The 22,139-nt window shown below is 41.8% G+C and overlaps 1 protein-coding gene across 1 annotated transcript in view; it reads left to right on the forward strand.

The window, feature by feature from the left end:
• The window catches only part of nectin1b (nectin cell adhesion molecule 1b), a 137,941-nt gene that overhangs the window by 71,080 nt on the left and 44,722 nt on the right, over nt 1-22,139 (forward strand). Inside the window, exon 2 of the mRNA XM_036585399.1 lies at nt 19,372-19,743. Within this exon, the coding sequence (XP_036441292.1) occupies nt 19,372-19,743 (372 nt within the window). The remainder of the gene's footprint in view (nt 1-19,371; nt 19,744-22,139) is intronic.

Genomic DNA, 22,139 nt, shown 5'->3' on the forward strand with positions numbered 1-22,139 from the left:
AACCTGTAAAGCCCAGGCAGGTTTCTGTTGTAATGGCTGTTAATAGAGGCTGCAGTGTCGATTAATCATCAACATTAATTCAGTTCCAAACAAAACACAACATTTTGTTTACTTTAAAACAAAAGCGCTCTGTGATGCTTTATGTTCATATGATGGTCTGTGATGTGAGGAAAGTGAGAGGAAAAGCAAGATAATCAGTCGAATAGTCAATAAAAAAAAAGTGAATCGATTAATCGATTATAGGGATAATTGTTGGCTGCAGCCCAATAGCAGATGTCAGGGAGTTCATTAAATAACAATTGATAAATTAATCAATTAGAGAAATGATTATTAGTTGCAGTCTTAATAGCAGAACAATAGTCAGAAAACTCATCAGAGCAAAAATCACGAATATAATTCGATTCATCGAATCATAATTGATGATCATTAGTTGCAGCCCTAATAGCAGAACTGTCTCCGAGTTTCCAGAGAAAGTACATAAAAAAAAATCAGAGCAGAAGGCACTATGGTTTGATTGGTCGATTATCAAGTAACAATCAATAGACTAATCCATTATGGAAGTGAACAGTAATCACAGCCCTAATAGCAGAACAGTCCCCCAGAATTTTAAGGACATTGCAGAAAATCCATCAAAGCAGAAGGCACAGAGGTCTGATTAGCCGATTAATCGAATAACAATCGATAATCAAGCATAAAACAATCATTATTTGCAGCCCTGATGATGAAAGAGTTTTGCAGATTTTAGGGAAATTTAATAAAAACCAATCAGAGCAGAAGGCACAGTGGCCCGATTAGTCGATTAATCGAATAACAACCAGTAGATTAATAGATAAAAGAAAGAATCAGTATTTGCAGCCCTAAAGATGAAGCAATCTCACAGATTTCAGGCAGTTTATTGAAAATCTATTAAAGCAGAGGTTATAATGGTTCGATTAGTTGATTAATCGAACGATACTCTGCAGATAATCAACTGTAAAAATATTGATTAGTTGCGGCCCTAAGCGCAGAGCAGTCTCTGGGTTTCAGGGAGGTTGCAGAATGTGAGCAGTGAGTTTCTATGAAAACCTGCAGTTGTATCTTGTTAGTCATGCTGAAAATAAACAGTGTAGTAGCAGAATTGGTGGTTCTAGCCTGTCTTCCTGTGAGAGTCCCCGGTGTGTGCTTTTACAGGTCACATGCTGAGTATGTGTTAATTGCGCACAGACAGGATTGTCGTCCCGCTGCAGATGCTGTGTGAATTCCCACTCGGACACGTTAATAAATCTGCCACATGCTTCGTCACCATCAGCCGCAAGGCGCAACAACACCCACCCCAGACACGCATCGGATGCGCCCTCTCTCGCTGCGCCAGCACGGCGCTCCCCGACGCTCTGCTTCTTTCGTTACAATTAGCCATGCTCTTTGATGTGAGCTACCAATATTCATATTTCTATCCTCGTCCTGCCGCACGGGTCTTTAAAAATGCATGTCTTGCTTGACCAAGCTCTCCTCTGAGAGGACTGTAGAGTCCTCCTCCATCAGAAGAAGACACCGTGGGGATTCTGAAGATCTCGGAAGCACCTTGTATCAAATATTGATTCATTTTCCACTTTTTTTGTTTTTAATTTAGCCGCCTGTTGAGTGCACCCCACTGTTCCTGGACTGCAGAGACGGATGGAAGTGAAAGCATCAGGTGGTCTGTAGAGCAGCAGTGAGGTTGTAGGGGAAAGTCCATCGAAATGTCAGAATTGTTTTTTGTGTTCCGCTCTCTCAAAGGTCGTTTTACGTCCACCCCAATGTCAATGTTAATGCAGTTTAGGGGGGAAGTAGGGGGGATTGCCCCGCCCCCGATTGAGGACTATTGATTTTGTCCAAAGTTTATACCAAATGGCAACGTTTGACCATCTGCTTTGTTTTTGCTGTCCTCATAGGACCTGCTGATTCACTCTTAGTGACCACACTGGTTACCTTTAAAGGGGAATTCCACCAGTCTTTCAAAGTTTTCAATTTTTGCATAATTCAGTGAGATAAAGGCATTCTGAAATGTTTGATATGAAATGGTGCATTGTATGAAACTTAAAGGCTCTGATTTCTTTACAGTGGTGGTGATAGGAACCAGGGGTCACAGTGTGAGCAACACAAATATATCTATTTTATTTATTATCTAAAATGACTAGTAAGCCAGCACATGTCTGGTTCCTATCACCACCACTGTGAAGGGGTCTGAATTGGTAAGCTGAATGACTTTGTATACAGCTAAACAAAAATGTAAAAAATGGTGTAATTCCCTTGCAGACTCAAGGCTGTTGATACAGAGTATAAATGTAGTTAATCACATAGCTTACTGTATAATGATATTATATACATACAATAAAAGTAGTAGTAGTATTGCGAAAGTACTAAGTACTAACCTGATTTCTAAGGGTTAAGGAGATTTGATATATTTATTTATACTGAAATATAAACCTGACACAGGAGTTTTATATTTGGACTGAACACGTCTCCAAAATCTATCCTAGCATTGAACCACTTGGATTCACCTATTTAACCAATTTCCTTATCAGTAGCTGGTCCACATTTTCCCATGTGAGCGTTGTTTTGGATTACAATTTCTCCGGGCTTTATCTGGAATTTTGGCTGCAGGAGCAGATGGGCGCCAAGGCCGGATTTACATGGCTGTCCCTGGTCTACACCCCTACCCCCCACCCCACCACCACCACCGCCACCACTTTTTTTTGGCTAGGCTCTCTGTGCTGTTCAATGCTGGCTTTGCTGAGCTGCAGTGTACCGAGGCCTCCGCCTCTGCAGAAGACCATCCGAACCTCTCCCCACACACGCACTCACACACACACACACTCACACACACACACTCATACACACACACACACACACTCATACACACACACACACACACACACACAGACTTATACACACACACACAAGCCGCCACATGTATTGAATTATGGGCTTTTTGCCGTGTAGTGCATATTGTTCCAAAACATTCACACTGTATTACGGTGTTTGAGGGGCCGAGTCTACGATGTTCTCTGACACTGGAGCTGAGAGCACAGCGAGCCAAGCCTAATGAGTTCCTTACATTTCGCAGTAGTAGTATATCAGTGCTATTTTCGGAGTTTTTGTAAACAGACTCAGCGCTGCGGTTTATAATGTTCTCGTATTTTTCACTCAGTGTGATGGAGGAGTATTTATGAGGGGATATTTCTCTAATGTGTTTTGCTGCAATGCTTTAATCTGTTCAGCAAAGGAGTAACCACCCCCCGCCCCCCCAACCATGTAGATCCCTTTGTCTCTCTATCTCACTCTGTCTCTCTCTCTCTCTGTCTGTCTGTCTTTCTTTTCTCTCTCTGCCTCTCCCTCATTCTCTGGGGTACTTTTTCTCTTTCTCCTTGTCTCTCCCTTTCATTTTCCCACCTCTCTCTGCCTTCTACCCCCTCCCTCCCTGTCTGTCTGTTGTTCCATTTCTGTCTTTCTTTCCTCTCTCTGTCTCTTTTCTCCCTCCTCTCTGTGTTTTTTTTTCATGTGTATATCTTTCGTGTTCTCTCTTGGTTCTTTCTTTTTCTTTCTTCTCTCTTTTGCTCTTTCTCTCCTTTCTCTACCTCTCCACCGTATCCTCTCTTTCTTTTTCTTTTTTCTTGTCTCTCCCTTTCTCTTTCCCATGTCTCTCTTCTCTCTCTGCTTTTTACTATTTCTCTCCCCCTCCGTCTCTCTCTCTCTCTGCTTTCTGCTTTCTCTTCCCTCTCTCCTTTTCTCTCTCTCTTTCTTTGTTACTTTTTCTTTTCTCTCTGTCTTTTGTTCTATCTTTCCTCTCTCCCTCATTCTCTATGCTTCTTTTTCTCCTTGTATCTCCCTTTCTCTTTACCATCTCTCTCTTCTCTCACTGCCTTTTACCTTCTCTCCCTGCCTCTCTTTCTTCCTCTCTCTCTCTCTCTCTCTCTCTCTTACCACACCTTCCCTATGAATCCTCCCTCCTGCTCCTCTCCTGGGGACAGTGGTCGTCCCGGGCCAGTAATCCATTACTTAAGGCCCCTCAGTAAGGGCCTGGCCCCGTGTTTATTTATTGATTAGTTATTTTGTGCATTAAGACGTCTAACAGCTGTTATAGATTTGGCGCTAGAGGACACGGCTGTATTATTGAAAAATGAACAGCTTTCATTGACACGTGCTTGCGGGTGTGTTTCAGTGGAAGGCTGTGTGATTGGAGAGTTAATGCAGCTCTACAGCTTTTTAAAAATGTATCTTAGTTTATTTTGCACTGATGTTTGGGGTTGCGGTGCTTATTGCTTTGTCCTTTTTAAGTGACCAGTGAGAAGTAGTTGTGACTTGGTCCACAACTCTTTTGCAACTCTTTGGATTTAACAAGTTTTGGAATAAGAATAACAGCTGAAATATAACGGAAAACACATTTTATTTCTCTAATAAAGTTGGAAATAAACATAAGACTGATATGTCTAGTATGTGTGAAGTCCACTCCCAGCAACATAAATCATGGAAAAGAGACAGTTCTTGAAAGTGGTCTGTAATTCATTTTACAGGGAAACTTTTCAGATATAACATCACGATGCTTGACATTTTTACGATACATAACGTGTATCACTTTTTTTGTTTTTTAAGCTTTACAGTAAGTTTACAGACATACTGGAGCAGACAATTCCTTTAAACAAACCTTAAAATGGAATTAAAACTTTTTATTAGAGCTGGGCTATATCACAACACTATATATTTATATATACATGATAAATTACTTCACAATATGCATTTCTGGGCATAGCATGAAAATGATATTGTCAATATTAAAGATTTGTTTTGTTAGAAAGAGCAGAATTAGTCCTGTATATTTAGATTTACTGCTGCACAGAGTGTAAAACGCTGAATATGAGGCATTATATTCATAGTTTTTGATAGTACTTTTAAATTTGGCAGCAGTGGGGCTTTTTAAACTGTTTGAGCCTATCAAACCTCACAAATCTAAAGATTGTGATAATACCATGAATAATATGATTAAAATGTTTTCAAGTATATTGCCCACCTTTAGGTCATCTCTCTCTCTCTCTCTCTCTCTCTCTCTCTCTATATATATATATATATATATATATATATATATTGTGTGTAAATTTCATGATGAATGGACCAAAAGAAACGACCCAAAATGACTTGGAAAAAAGTCTGGTTCCATTGACTTACATTAAAGGTAGCATTTGTTTTTTCCTTCTCCTGTAAAGTTACTATTTTGGAGATACAAGGTTTTCTTCCCACAGCAGCGACATACATGTTTTACATGTGTTAAATTCTATGATGATGCTGTTGAGATGGTAAATTCTAAAGACCGGGTTGAAAAGAGTCCCTGTGTACATTAAACTGATTCAGAATAATCCGTCAACCCAAGAAGTTCAGCGGTCAGTGGGTCAGAAACTGACGACTGATGAAGGTCTAGAGAACCGATAACCACGTCAAGCACACTGAGAATACGGTGAGGGTTGTGTATATTCATGTTTCATTTTCATCCAGCCTGTCTGAGTAAAATAAACACAATAATGCCTGCCCAATTTGAGCTTTAGAGGTGGAAAATGTGGAGTTCTTTCCTTTATTGAGGTCTTGAGAAGTTATTAAAAATCATTAATAAATCATAATAACTGTGCGGCAGCCCTGCAAACAAAACGCCACCATGCTATGTTTAAACAAGGTATGAAAAACTGAGTGCAGTGTGTTTTTTTCCATTCATTGTTTGCAAAAATGAATAATTTTGAAGGAAAATATATTAGCAAAAAAGATGGGCTGACATCCAATCAGTTTTTTATTATGCAGTTTATGCAGTTGCTGTACACTTGTTGTTCAAGTTTACAGGTCTTTTAAGTGTTTTAGTCCTTATGATACAATATAATTAGAAAGGTGCGCTGTGATGTCATTTGGGTGATGTCATGCTGGGTTATAGCCCATCCCCAACCCGAGGCCTGTTAAGTCGTTGAAGTCATTTAAAGCCGCGTTCAGATGTTTACTTTGTAGGCTACTGTTATTCTTGTAGACAAACACCTCCTTCCACAAATACACTCACCTCTACCCCACTTTTACACAAATACAAACACGCACACACACACAAACACACACACAATGCTCACTTTCTCAGCTCACAGCTGTCCAGCCAACGCGAGCATCAATTATTTAGTCCAGTTCAGTTCTGGTTAAAGCCTCCTGCATCCATGTTCGCACATGTTTATGTGAAGCCAAAGGGCAGACAGACAGGCCGTCGCTCACTGTCCGTTCTGTCACCTGTGCCTAGTTTCTGTCTGACGTCGGTTCTGCAAATAACCGCTTTCTGTACACAAGGCCGAGCCTCTGTAATCATTGACCAAGGGTTTTGTCCCCCTCCCCCCCTTTTGGTCGTTGCTGGCAGGTTATCTGGTATCAGTGATGATGTCATGGTCTGATGGGGCAGGTAGTGACAGAGCTGTGTTTGTTCTTTTTCTCAACGTAACCGAAACCATGACGATGCCCTTGTTTATGCGCCTGCTGTGAGTGTGTTCAGGGTCGTCTCATGTGCCTGATCTGCCTTTTGTTTATTGTGGTTATGCTCTGTTGACCTCCTGGGTTTTCAGGTTTTTGGACCGCTGGTGTGACAGAAACTGGCAGGTTTTTTTTCTGTAAGCAAGGTCACATAAGGAGGGAAGGCAAAACTCTCTAGTCTCCCTTTTGAAAGCACACAGCAGCAAACCTTCTGCAGATCAGTCGACCTTTTTCTCCGCCTGTGTTTCTTTGTGCCAAAGAGAGGCGGGCGCCTCTTTAATGACATGATTACCAAAGTGGGGTGGCAGTGTTTGTGCCTGCTGTATCTCTGGGCTTATTACTGCACGCCGCCAATCAAAACATGTACGACTGCTGACAGAACAAGCTGTGAAAAATGAATCACTGCTGACTTGTTTAAAACAAAAAAATAAACAGCTGGGATGTAAAGAGAGAGAGAAAGAGTGTGAGGAGGTTGAGAGAAAGAGAGAAGAGAAAGGTTAAAGGGGAAGAGAGAGGAGGGAGAAAGGGAGAACGAGAGAGGACAGAGAACAAGAGAAAGAGAAAAGAGGAAGGAAGCGATGAAGAGAGAGAGAGGGAGGAATAAAAAGATTGAGAGAGGGATCAAAAAGGGTGAGAATTAAAAAAGAGGGGGAGAGGCAAAGAAAGGTAGAAAGAAGAGGGGGAGAGAGGGAGAGAGAAAGAGAAAAAGAGAGATAAAAGGAGTTAGAAAAAAGAGGGTGAAAGAGAAAGAAGATGGAGAGAGAGGGAATAGAAGGATGGAGAAAGAGAGAAGAGGTTAAGAAAAAAAAGAGAGGGGGAAGGGTGGGAGAGAGTGTGGTGGGGAACAAAGAGAGGAGGGAGAGAGAGAGGCCAATAAAGATAGAATAAAGAGGGCGAGAGAGAATGAGAGATTAGGAAAAAAAGGAGGGGGAGAGACAGAAAGAGAGAGAGGGAAAGAAAGGCAGAAAGAAGAGGGCAAAAGATGGAGAGAGAAATAAGAGGGAGAGAGAGAAAGAAGAAGGAAAGAGATTAGAGAATAGAGGGAGGGAGAAAGAGAGATAAGAGGTTAAGAAAGAAAGAGAGGAGGGTGGGAGAGAGAGAGAGAGAGGAGGGAAAGAGACAAAGAGAAAATGAGGGAGAGAAAGAGCAAGAGGAGAGAGAGAAGAAGAAGAAAGGGAGGAAGAGTGAGGAGAGTGAAAGAGGAAGAGAGAGAGGAAAAAGAGGGTGAGAGAGAAAGAGAAAGAGCAGGGTGAGATAGAGGCATGCTGATGCGTTCCCCCTGACATTTCCTAAACGCCTGCTAATCATGTGCAGGGGTAGCTGCATTGGTGTGCAGGGGTAGCTGCATTGGTGTGCAGGGGTAGCTGCATTGGTGTGCAGGGGTAGCTGCGTTGGTGTGCAGGGGTAGCTGCGTGGGCTCATGTGTTCAGGCTCTGGAGCGCGTAGGGTCACATCCGTACGCATCCAGAGAGGGAGGCGGCGCACGGCCACGTGTTCCGGCTTCCTCCTTCCAGGTCGGGAGCATGTGTTCCTATCGCGAGTGAGGCTGATAACGCTGCACCCTGAAGCGACTGCTATACTGTTTATTCATCAGAACCGCTGCACTGCGTGAGCGGAGGGTGAAAAGCCCGGCCCGGAGTTCACCGCCTGTAGCCTGAGCAGATGGCAGACGATGGCCTTTCTGGAATCGAGTACTGAGAAATCCAAGGTGGAGGGGTGGGAAGCTGCTGGGAAATGTGGAGCAAGAGGGCAGTGGAGGAAAGCAGCGGTGCTGGCCATCTGCTGTGCGGCTTTCCACTGAATGTAAATATTTGCGGAGGGAGACAGTTTCAACTGCCGTGGTGAACCATACTAACATGCAGTTAGCCATTCAGTACTGTATAGGCTATAAATCCATGGTGCAGCTTACAGCTGCATTGTTTAGTCCAGATCTGTAAATTTAGATGTTCTTCATACCGAAATCCACCAGTATTACAGTCCGAGGCAACACTTTCCACAGTGTGCAACATCAAAATGACCATCCAGACTACTCCCCATACAAATACTATCACAATTTATGAAATTTCACTTGTTAACTGTAGGGAATACTTTGACAAACATACGTTACCATATTTACTGCTTTCTGTAGCTCTATCCAGTTGTGAAATGATGGAGTATTACTCTTAGGGGCCCAAGCACTGCCCAATGAATCGGTGCTAGTTCTGTCACAATTATTACGCCCTAATCTCAATTATTTGAGCTGATCGTAATTATTTTCCACAGAAACACATTTATTGAGACATGTGCGAACAACAAAAAACTCGAGCTATTAGTACAAATTAGCCTGCTTAATTGGAACCTGGTTGTCATTCCGCTTGGTGGTTAGCCTGTGAAGTTCCACATTTTTGAAAATAAAGTGTAATTCCAGTGGATTTCTGAGTGAAAGATGACATCATATGAATTCACAAGTTGAAGAAAACGCACAATTACTGCATCACAAATTTGCGATGCACAGATGCGGTGGCTTCACAGGTCTACGCCCTCCTAGCGCTGGTAGTGTCGTGTGACTGGGGGAGTCCTAACTAGTGGGTGGAAAAATCCCCCCCAAAAAATCAAACAGAATCCAGAATCGCTGGCGATGTTTACCCTGAATTAGCTAGTAAGGCCAGAATCGCAGGCTTGTGTGCGGCAGAGAGTGGGCTTAGTTGCTCGATATCAAAGCACCAAAGTTTGGTCACAAACGGACGTGCTCCCACACACTCACACTCACGCAGAACCCGGAGAGAACGTCTGCGTGGGCGGCCTACTATAGGACTCATTACCGTCTCTCTATCGATTGCATTCGCGTCTGCACCTCGGTGCCTCCATTTCTACTGCTAATTTGATACAGCGCTGCGACACGATACTCCACTTGAACGGACTCTGTCTGCAACATGCGGTGGATGGACTGCTTGGCAGCGTGTCAGCTCTCTCAGGAACATAAACATATTTAGCTGTACTGCTGAAGAAAATAGCTCTTCTTTTTTGCCTGCCCTCTCCGAAGGACTGCTCGTGCTATTAGATTACCCGTGCACAGGCCCTTTGTATTTTCTGGAGTATCCAAACAGGCCATTCTGTGGTTCTCTAATGAGATGGGCAGAGCGCCACTGGCTATGCTGCAGCCCTGAAACGGGCCCTCTGTTGTACCCCATTGCCCCCCTGAGATGCTGTGGCTCCCGGAGAATGCCTGCTCTGTTTAGAGTGCGTTGGAGAGAAAGAAAAGGGGCATCCCGGGTGTGTTGGCTGCAGTCGACTCCACGTGCTTCACGTATGTACTGGAATGGGCCTCATAGGGAACTGAAACTGTAGTAAAGCAGGCATTATCTTGCACAGGACTCTCTCTCTCTCTCTCTAACCCGATCTCTACCTCGCTTGCTCTCTCCATCACTCCACTTACCCATCCAGCTATTATCACAATGGATTCCACGATTGCACAATAACAGGCTTTTCATATATGCTTTAGAAACGCTGCTAATAAGCCACAATGGGCACTTTCTGGCACAAATTAATTAGATTTACTGCCGGCTGTTGGGTTTGTTAGAAAATTAATAGTTTTCGTCAGAGCGACTGGTGTGTCTGCTCAAATGAACCATTGTTTCGATTCAGAATGTTTTCTTCCGGCATCTTGATTTAGTATGACGAGCCTCTCGTATGGTTCACAAAAGCTGCTATGAGCAACTCGAGCAGGGCTTCTTGCAGAGCATCGACTGTTTTGCATGGATGGAAATGTCCTTGGTAAGACAGAGATTATTGTCCAAGGTCCTCGGGCGCTAGCTGTACAAAGATCGTCCTTTTTTAGCTGTTTTGGTCCATTGAAGGCAAAGTAGGCATACTTCACTACAAACTCACAACCTCACCAAAGAACCCTGAAAAAGTCATTACATACTATCAGCGTTAAGAGACTAGTGGGCCGCACACTGTGCCTCACGGCCCTCTCCGCGGCAGATGTCGAGGATTGTGGGGCAATCAAAGGCCTGGCGCTCGACATTTTCAAGGTTTGTTGCCTTCGCCCAGGGGCAGCATCGGGGAAACAAACATGGGCCACACGGATGAAATGAATCTGTCATTAGCCGCCTATGTGGTAATTACATGGAGAGGAGAGCTTGCAGTTAATGCCGCCGACAAGATGCTCGTAAAGCTAGGCTTTAGCTCGCGCTTACCCGTATGTCACTCAAGGTTACTCCGTCTCATGAAAGCCCTCAGCAATGCTGCTTTATGACACTCTGTAGAGGGCCGGGGGAAGCCGGATGCACCCACATGCAGGCCAGCAAATGGTCCTCCCTGGAGAACACTGGAAATGGCCACCATAGGGATGCACATCCAAAGGTCAGGGAGAGAGTGTTGGGAGAAGTAGGCCCAGAGGCGAAAAGCAGAGGTCAGCTGTGCTTCCTTATGCATAGAGATGTTAATGCATAGTCTGCTATCACATTCCTCTTGATCTTCTTTCTTGATTACATGATGGCCAACTGCTACATGAACTCCTAACCTGTTTCTTTAAACTGTAAAGCTCCCTTAAGCTCGCATTGAACTTCTCACCCGCTGGGTTCTCTCGTCTAACAGCCTGTACTGTAGCAGTCCAGCAGATCAACAAAAGACTTTTAACGTTTGCTTATTTTATGTACGATTATGATCCTGTTTCCTCTGATTGCACTTACTTGAAAACTAGTAGTACTCATATTGCTTCACTATCTTGAAGGAAGTGGGTGGTCTTGGGCGAGTAATTGACATTATTGAATATTGTGAACATTTATGTAGGTGCTGATACTTTGCAAATTATCGATTATCATAATTCATTCTTTATTGCTTCACATTTATTTAACTATTCTGTTTAAACAATCACTAAAACCTATGGCTAGTTTAAAAATGTCCACAATAGAAAAAGATTGCACTTAGTTACAGGTTTTACAAACAGAACATCACCAACTGCTTAACTACAATGCAAACTTTCTAATTAGCTTGCATTATCTCAACTGCTTTTTTGGAAACAAGAAATTTCTTGTAATATTATGATTAATACTATTAATAATATTATGTGTTGTGTTTACTGGCAAAAACACAGTTGCTGCCCAGATAAATGGTTTTAAGGAATTTGCTCAGGTGTCTAAGACTTTTGTACAATACTGTACATACTTCACATGCCACTTGGAAACGTCATAATGCAGAATATATGCAAATGAAACATAGGAACTCTAGATCTACTCGAGATCTACTCTCCAGTGGAGAGACAATATTTTTGTTTTCCAACCAACTGAACACAGAAAAGTGTTGGATATAACCAGTGTTACTGCTGCCCTTGCAGAACACAGACGTATGCAAAAGTTTGAACACCCTGTAAATGTGCCATAACTTGTGAATAGGCCCCAATTTATGTTTTATTTTTCCCCAATTTGTTAAATGCATCAAATAAACTACAGTTTGATGAGTTTATTTATAAGTTTGTTCACTGTACAAGATATATAGTAAATCAACATATAATTTCACCATAGGTGCCCAAATTGTTAGAATTATATAAATAATAGTTAGAATTATAAATTATTAAGTGATATTAGAAGTGAGACCAGTTAGTGATTATATGGTAAATGTATGACCATCAGGCTCTTTAACACTTACATGTGGTACTTTGCAACTGAACTTAGACCACGATGACATCATTGATCACAGTAATTCTGCAGACAGTAATCATTTGTCTAAATTTACATCATCATCCAAACTTAACAATGGGTTCCTGTGTGGAATCCTGGCTCCTCTCACTGTTTATTCTTGCACTTATGGAGATTTTTCTGCCATTTTTCCATCTTTTTATCTTCTCTTCTGTTTTGTCTCCTCTGTTTCTCAGTCATTCTTTTTTGTAAGACGGTGTATGCACATCCACCTCCTCCAGCCCCTCCACCTCGTCCATAGTGCAGCTCCAGTGTGAGCACTCCAATTACAGTCTCTCACCTCCTGTGTTGCAGGGGGCATCACCAGCCCAGGAGTGCAGGGGGTCCTTGGAGGGCCTGGTTCCTTAGATTGGGCTACAGATGTGTAATTACCTCCACTGGTTTGCTGCATGTGGGGGCCACTGCTGATTTGTTGCAGTGTGCATAGGTACTGAAATAGAGAGGCTGGAGTAGGAATGGCTCCCCTGTCTCTGTGTCTCTATAGTATATCACTGCTGTCGGAGGAAAAACACATATCTCCATTTTTTTCGTTTTTCAGTTTACATTGTGTGTAAGTTTCATAATGAATAAACCAAAAGAAACGGCCCAAAATTCTGGTTCCATTGACTTACAATAAAAGTGAAGTAGGCTTTTTCCTTCTCCTGTAAAGTTACCATTTTGGAGATACGAGGTTTTCTTCTGACAACAGCGATATTCATAATATTTTGAGACATCATGCATATACTTCCGTTTAAAAGTTGCAATCATTATTTGTAAGTTTGGAATCATTGTTTTAATGATATACAACCAGTTTTATTGCAGATACATAAACAATTCTAGTATGTTGCTACAACTGCACTTATGTAAGAAACTGTAAAAAAAATCAATTATTTAAAAATTGAGGAAGCTGTTTCATTAGAATTTGCAGTTAAGGAACTTGTATAGCATTGAGAATGAACTTCTCAATGAAAACAAACATTCCTTAGAAGATGCCTTACATTTGAAAAGTAGTGAGGCAGATGACTTAAAGAGGCACTCCAGCCAAAAAAAAAGAACCATTATTGCATCTGTTGTAAACATGCCTAATCACCTCCTACAGTGGTGCCACGGTGGTCTCTAGAGCAAGATTCTCTTATTTTAAGACTAGCAAACCTCCTTCTTGATGATGTATCTTGAAGGTAGGAGGCAGTGTTGAAGAACTACAACTGCTTTGGGGTGGATGCCTAAGGACAGGCTTTTTTTTATTATTATTATTTTTTTTAAAATGGCTAAAAGTAAGTAAACACAGTGGGGAGGTTGATCCAATCCAGTCTTTCCATAAGCATGACTACTTAATTGGGTGTCTTTATAATTTATACTTGATTAAGCTGTATAGCATTAAGAATTAGGTCTCCTGTGCCTCATTTTTAAAAAGTGGTGAGGCAGATGACTTAAAGAGCCACAGTAGTCAACATTAAAAAGATGAACCATTACTGCATCTGTTGCAAACATGCCTAAGCACCTCCTGCAGTGGCTCCATTGAAGGCTCTCGAGTGAGATTTTCCAATTTTAAGACCAGCAAAGCCCCTTTCTGATGATGTATCTTGAAGGTAGGAGGAACTTTTGAAAAACTACAGATGGTTTGGGGTAGATACTCGAGGCAAGACCCAGATAGCTAACTGCTAGGAAGTCAAATACCACGTATGTACTCATATGCCTGATGAAGCCGAGGGATGCAATGCTGCACTACAGAATATTAGATAACATGACAAATGAATGTCATTTAATACTTATCTTTAAATAGCTGCTTGTTGTTCCCAAAAAAGTGACCTAATAAATAAAACATTTAAAAATACCTATACTCTTTCTGTCTGCGTTAGAGCATAAATTATTATTGAAAAACACATCGATAGGACAAGGGATTCCAAACTTTAGAATGGCAGCATACAATTTGTGCCATCCTCTGCCTCGTCTGATACGAATGGTTTCCTAGAATATTGAGAGCTTTGTCACCACTTCACCAGATGTCTCTCGCACATCCAGTTCTGTCACGGTGGCTAACGTGAGCCATATCGGGCTGAAATAGAAGGCCGGCCCGAGTTAGACAAGGACACAGGTGTTCCCCAAGGTAGGCTCTCCGGCTCCCACACTGTCAAACTCAATTAGCCAATCAACCCGTCGCCTGGCGCTCACAGCTGCTGATGGCAGTCTGCGCTTGGGTCGAAAATATCTCGTCCGCGCCGGCCCACGGAAATGAGAGATGATGTGCTGGCTTCATCTAGTCCAAAAAGGTCGACACCTCCCGCGTCTACCCCTCCAGGTGTTAGCAGTCGGCTCGCGGAGCCGAAATAAGGGACGGGAACATCAATCCCCGCTTCCTGCCAAACGGGGGGCCAGAAACTCAGTGGGGAGAGAAAGAGAGCGAGAATGAAAGGAGAATATTTTGTTTATTCTTCTCCGCTCAAGGCCTGGACCGTGCTTTTGCCGGGATCAGTGCAGTAGCTCTTTGCCTTGCGGGGTGCGTACAAATGTCCTTCAGTCCTTTTTCTGAAGGTTTTCTTCTTTTCCAAAAAATCTTTACCCACATATGTATGAAGCTTCTCCTCCTGCCAGTTTCTGCCTGCTGAAAGAACGATGAGTTTCAGCCCTGCCAACCAGGATGTCAGGTTCATTTCTTTTTTATTTTCAAGCTCCGTAAATTCAGTTTAATTTACTCTCTCAGCCCTTCCATGAATCCAGCTCTTTCTGATCCCCTCTGACATGACTATGACTCAAAGCTCATCATTTAAACCCTGCTTGAGACCGATATGATTGAAGTTCCCCCGAAGGCCTGTTTCTTAACCGGTTCCCTTGCTTTTTTTCTTAAAATGGCTAAAAGTAAGCAAACACAGTGGGGAGGTTGATCCAATCCACTCTTTTCCTAGGCATGAATACTAAAATGGCTGTCTGTGCCTGAATAGACACAGTGTGTGGAATGTTTCATATCATCACTTATATATATACATATATAAAACTATATATACAGTTGAAGTCACACGTTCACACAGCCACATTCAAACTCATTTTTTTACAGTTTCTGACATTTAATCCTAGTACACGTTCCCTCTCTTAGCTCAGAATATTTATGTATTATTTATTTCAGCTTTTATTTCGATCATCGCATCTCCAGTGGCTTAGAAGTTTACATACATGTGTAGTATTTGGTAGCATTGCCTTTTAATTGATTAATTGGGGTCAAATGTTTGGGGTAGCCTTCCACAAGTTTCTCACAATAGGTAGCTGGAACTTTGACTCGTTCCTCCTGACAGAGCTGATGGAACTGAGTCAGGCTCATGGGCCTCCTTGCTTGCACACGCTTTTTCAGTTCTGCCCATAGGCTTTCTGTGGGATTGAGGTCAGGGCTTTGTGATGGCCATTCTGTCACCTTCACTTTGTTGTCCTTAAGCCAGTCTGCCACAACTTTGGAGGTATGCTTGGGGTCATTGTCCATTTAGAAGACCAATTTGCGCCCAAGCTTTAACTTCCTGGCTGTCTTGAGATGTTACTTCAATATCTCCACATAATTGTCCTTCATCATAAGGCCATCTGTTGTGTCATGTACAAGGTAGACAACTTGCTAAAGCTATAGATTGTTGACATGGAATGGAATCTGTGGAGGGGATAAAGATGAGTTTTAATGACTTCAACCTTAGTATGTAACTTACATATATATGTATAGCTACTGAAGCTATTGAAGCTACTGAAGTACTAAAAAAACACTATTTATGCAACTTAATGTCATCAAAACTGCATCTCTGATCTTTATCTTTATCATAGCATCGTTGTTGGTGGGAAAATAATACAATTCAGAATTTGACAACATGCCAAAGTCAAAGAACATGACTACCTTATGTTGACACCCTTTCTATGTGATTTTCCTTTTATTCATTTCTTGCAAGTTTGCTGAAAATTACAAGGCAATTTTGTGAATTTTGTAAAAATTGCAGCCATGGGCCTTAATGCTCATGAGTATTATTCACAAATTATTCAGTTTTCAATCCTGCAGATCAGATAATTATCAGACCTTTCGTGAGCTAAATCAGGTCATTCGTGGCAGAAAATTCAGGCCCTTACTTTGACTGTTGCTTTATTGTAACCGTTTCAGAGGTGTGCAGTTTTGTTGTGAAGTCAGTCATATGAGCGCTTGTGCTTATGTAAATTGTATTTGTCAGCATGTCTGGCTTTTATGAGTGACATGAATTAGTGCAGAAGTTACTTCCTCTAACGCAGGCCCTCTGTGAATAAGATAATTACCTCTGTAATCATGAGAGAGAAAGAGTTTGTGTGTGTGTGTGTGTGTGTGGCTTAGGATATGTCTGTGCAGGAAGGCAGTCCAGTCGGACAGCACCTGAAGGCACGGTGCAGTCAAGGGGAGATAAATCTGTCCTGGGCCTCTTAAGATAACCCAGATCTGTTAAAGACAACAGGAGCCAGAAGTCCACTGGAGACACATCTGTCCACTGCCACACACACACTCCCTCACTCACTCACTCCCTCCCTCCCTCACTCCCTCACCTCAGAGGCCTCTGCTCTGCTCAGACTGTGTGTGTGCGTGTGTGTGTGTGCGTGTGTGTGTGTGTGTGTGTGTGTGTGTGTGTGTAGTAGGGCTGGAGAATATGTTGTTTGTTAATCATTATCATGGCCTTTTCAGTATTACTAGGACAGAAAGCTGCAGTATGCAAATGAGTTCTCTGTCAAATGCTGTGCGGACCGTTGAGTTTCTGAGTGTTCTGATGATGTGAACTGATCCTGCAAACGTAAATGAATACAAGGTGTCCGTCTCACAAAGCACATTCAACTAAGTCTGAGTGCCTGACTAAACAAAACCTGATAAACACAGCTTCATAAAACAGAGAAGATAAAGAAATCAGACTGTTATAGAAGCTGATGGTTGTCAGGCTCAAACGTCATGAATGGTCACTGTGGGGCTGTGTTTTTATTGTGTGTGCACTTTTATGTGTACAGTTGAAAAGCTGATGACTAGCAAAATAAAATAAAAAAGTGACCTGAAAAGGACCAGAGGGTATGCTTCCAACAGAAGGCAGCCCTGATTGGTCCAAGAGCTGTTTACACTCTGAAATCCCAAATTTCAACTGATTTTTTTTAAATTCTGCATAATTAAATAGTTAAGATGTAAGAAGTCATTCAGAGTGGTTTGGTGTGAAATACAACATTCTACAGTAACTTACTGAGTCAGAATTGTTCACAGTGGTGGTGATAGGAACCAGACATCTAAGACATTTTGTGAAAAAAAAAATCTGTCTCAATGTATTTGTTTTCCAGATTTACCTCTATTTTACTATTTTACCAGTATCACATGGTCATTTTGGAATATATGTATGTGTGTGTGTGTATTGTAATCATTGTGACCTCTGGTTCCTATCACCACCACTATAAAGATATCAGAGTCAGAAAGTTCCTCTATAATGCTCCATTTCAGATTAAACCACTCTGAAACACTTTTTAAGTGTTTTGACAAATCAGAAACTTTCCCCAGGGCAGGTTAGACAGGCAGCATTAGTTACCATGGCGATGGGTAAAAGTGATCCAACGGTGCGAGACAGAAAGTCCAGGCCGGCCTAGATCAACGTGTTTACAGTTAGCTGGCTAAACGAGAAATGCTGCTTCTTCAGACAGACCTCAGATGTGATTTAACCCTTTAGTCACTACATGACTTCAATGGTAGTTCAATAGTAGTTACTGATATAATTCCAAGAAATTACTGGTTGCAACGATAAGATTTAAGATTAATAAACCTACAGTTTACACAGGTAATACAATGCACTGCATTCCCCATCACAGTATAATACTTTGTCTATATCATGCAGCCCTATAAGATTTAAAGAGACACCATCATCTCTGTAGGGAGGTAGGGAGGGAAGGGTGGCTGAAAACAATGGAATGAAAGGGACTGGAGATTGAAGAGAGGGAGGAAGGGAGGAGGAGGGATCAGAGTGAACGGAAGGGGAGGTAAGAAAGCGGGAGGGATGAAGAAAGCAGAGTGAAAGAGAGTGAGGGAGTGTGGCTTGTGTTGACACATCATGGGGTGGTAAAAGGTGAAGGCCATTCATCAGACAAAAGGCCAAGAGCGCTCGGCGGGAGGAGGGACAATGGGTGTCTGAATGCGGAGCGGCCTTACATTCAGGGTTATCTGTAAAGAAACGGCGCCTGTTGATTTATCTCAAGGTTGGGGAGACGTCCCCTTGTTGATCTCTTACCCCTCTCAGCCCCCTGCAGCGATTAGGCCTTGAATTGACTCTCATATTTTGTTAAATTATCTCACTGAAACGAAATTATTTTTATTATTTATTGCAACTTTTAGACGTTGATAAAACGTTGTGTGCACAGAGTCATTGGCGTAGAATGGAAAAATGTAAGAAACTCGCAGCTGCTGAATCAAATGTTAATGTAACAAAATAATTAAAATAATTATGAAATATAAATCAGATGTATAGCAAAACAGCTATAAAAAACTTTAATTCCAAGTCCTAATGCCTCCAAACTCCCCCAAGCGGTGCTAACCACGGCTGGGCCCCAGCCATCCACTAAGCGCCTGCTTTTCTAGTGTAGTGCCGCGTGAGTGCTCTCATGGTGGGCACGCTTACTCAGAAAGCAGCTCCGTTTCTTTTAATAGGTGCTCCAGGCTGCCACAGAACTGTTTGCAAGTGAAAAGTAATTAAGGTTGGTGAGGTCTGTATTTGGTGGGGGGCTCTGGGAGGGGGTTTTGGGGGTGGTGAGTGGGTGGGCTGCCTCCAAGGCTTCCTCATCAGGCATGCATCTAGTTGCAACAGTCTTATTATGAAGGCCTCTTTTGCTTAAAAAACAGATTGAGCCCGTAGCCCCACCGCTTTGCCTGTTAACAAGCTCTGTTAGCTCCTGCAGTGAGGGAGGAAGTGTTTAAAGCAGCAGTTCAGTGAAAAAAATCAAAGTTGCACGAATCCAGTTTGGTTTTGTCAGTTTGGCCCAAACATGTTTTGACTGATCTACATTTGGGCAAAGTGTGAAGGTTTTTTGCCACCATTGCATTAAAGTGCACTGTGTAAAGAGTATCTGCAGTGGGCTCTTATGGGACTGCAGACAATGTGTCAAATGCAAGAGTCACTATATGAGTGGTCAGTATTGTAAGTGTTTATTTCTTTTGCATAATTACATAGTTGCCCCCCTCACTCTCTCTCCCTCCCTCTCTCTCTGATTTCAGTGGGAAATGGGCAGTCTGTACAGATGGACCCAGTGAAATCTGGCTTCGTGGGCTCCACGGTGGAGCTCCGCTGCCTCTTCATCAACAGCAAGCCTCCGGTGAAGATCTCACAGGTCACCTGGCAGAAGTTCTTTAACGGCACCAAGCAGAATGTGGCCATCGCCAACCCGGCGCTGGGCGTGTCCGTCCTGCCTCCGTTTAAGGACCGCGTGAGCTTCAAGCACCCGGCCGTGCGCCAGAGGACGCCTTCGCTGGAGGACACCACCATCGTATTCAACAACCTTCGGCTCTCCGATGAGGCCGCCTACATCTGCGAGTACACCACCTTCCCCGCAGGGAACAGGGAGAACACGGTCAACCTCACCGTCTATGGTAAGACGACTTCACTCGCAGTTCTTGTTCTTGTGTAGGATTAAGTTTCTGGTTCGGATCTAAGTTTTAAATCAATGTTTTCAATTAATTATCTGATTGCAGATGAATCTATACAATGAATCAAGTAAGCTTGACCTGCACAAAAGTTTCAGCCAATTAGTAGAGCTGAGAAAGCTGTAAAAAACGGTTTTAGCTGCATTTAGAATGATGAACAAAATACACAAATAACTAACCAAATACATAAAAACAACAAAATTAGCATCCAAAATAACACATATTTCAAAAGTAGTTATCAAAAATCTAGATTAACTGACAAAAATGATTGATAATAGGTCACAACAATGTATTAGCGTGCTGTAAATGGAGTTTTTAAATGATAAATAATCACACCCTGGTTACTCAATCAAGCAATTAACCAAATGTGGTTGATAATTGGGATCAATTAAACTAGACACACCCAGGCTTGATTACAGCCCTTTTGAATCTAAACCTCACTTAAATAGGGCCTTTCCAGCATTGTGAATTAGGCTAAACGGTACAAAAAGCAGCGCGCTATTCCACAAAACACATAAAAAACACACGACTTTCACATGTGCTTTTTCACAATTCACATGTGAAATGTATGTGACTGTTCTGCAAAGGTCAGCATGGAAAGTGTTGCAAAGCCATTTCTAAAGCTCTGGGACTCCAGCGAAACACAGCGAGATCCATTATGTCCAAAGGGAGAAAGCAGTCGATTACTTTTTCACACGGGTGCTGCAAAACATTCTGTTCCTTCAAAAATGAAATAATCATATAATGCTTATTATCTTTCCTCATTTTCTTCATGTCCTTGTCTGATGCTAGATTTTGTACAAAGACCTGCACATACTTTCTCAGAGCACCGCGTGTACCAACCAGTTAATGACGTATTGTTGTTCCTAAAACTTTAAACATTGAAAAACATCTAAAAACAACTTTTGGTGTGTAGTTTACAATATAAACATACATCGTATAAGTTACTGTATATGAAATATATAAAAAGGCAAGCCATTCAAAATGAATGATATACAATAACTAGTGTTTTCATAAGGAAGTCTATAATCAGATTACACAGTGAGTCACAGTAGTGTCGTCAGTTCAGTATTTGGATTGGATCAGTGGTTAGAGCTGAATGTGCTCTGACTAGCACATATTCTGAAAGTGGATCTGTCTTTATCTCTGGACAAAGTGCCTTTAATTTCACTATCTAAACCTGAGGCAAGCATATGTTCTATTTTTCATAGGAAAACTGGCTGTTAGGCTCGTTTGATTTTATCTGTAATAACCGCAAACTGTTAATAACAACCACTGCTGTTAACTGATGTGAACCTGATGACGATGTACAGTCGTAAAGGTCTGAACACCTTCGGGTCAAATGGCATGTTTTGTTGATTTTCTAAGGGAAAGTAAGTTAAGAAGAAACATTAATTGTGCTTTAAAATCTGCATCTGTGTAGAGGATGTGGACTAATTTCAACAAAACATGACCAAGGCACCAGATTTTTGCATACAACTATATGCAAACTTTGATGAGCATAAAGCTGAGTGCTGTTTAATGTCAGTAGAACCTTTGTAGATATATTTTCCTCCTTAATTGAAAAGTAGACAGTGGTCTGTCAAATGGAAGGCAGTGTGTGTGTGTGTGTGTTAGTCAGTGTTATCATAAGAATTGTGTATAGAGTGAAGTATAATATTAAACTGTGTTGCATTAGCACTGGAGCATTGTTGGTGTATTTGGATTGGATCAGTATTTATGGCTGAATGTGCTCTGACTAGCACATGTTCTGTAAGGCGATATGTCTTTATCTCCGGACAGACTGCCTTTAATTTCACATATCTAAACTCCAGGCAGATTGCAGAGCGGATGTAACGGTTTTCATTGGAAACCTGTTGGTTCCACATTTGATTTCAACTGTAATCAAATCAAATAAATGTTCACTAGTATCAGCAGATATGCACTAGTATGAGTGGATAACATTCACCAGTATTAGCACATACATTAAATATTAATGCATCATGTCAGTGTCTCCATATAGTGAAAGTTGCAATATAAATCAAATAATGATTCACTAGTGTAGCAGATAGCGTCACTTTAGGGCTGATATATGTAAATGATTTCTGTTCTGATTGGCTGCCTCTACTGTGCCTTGTTCAGAAAGCAGTCTTCTAACTTTGAGAACAAGACATTCTGGTTATTTGTTACTGTAATTATATTTATTTAGTTTTATTTTACTAATATATGGTGTTTTTACAGGAAAACTTATTGCGAAGATAATTGTTTTAAGTAATGCGTTTAGGTGTCTAAGAGTTTTGCACAGTACTGTATGTACACGGATGCACTGACTGCTGCACTGTACTGCCGTGGTGATCAAGCAG

The sequence above is a fragment of the Colossoma macropomum genome, unplaced genomic scaffold (genome assembly GCF_904425465.1).
Source record: "Colossoma macropomum unplaced genomic scaffold, Colossoma_macropomum, whole genome shotgun sequence".
NCBI classification, from domain to species: Eukaryota; Metazoa; Chordata; class Actinopteri; order Characiformes; family Serrasalmidae; genus Colossoma; species Colossoma macropomum.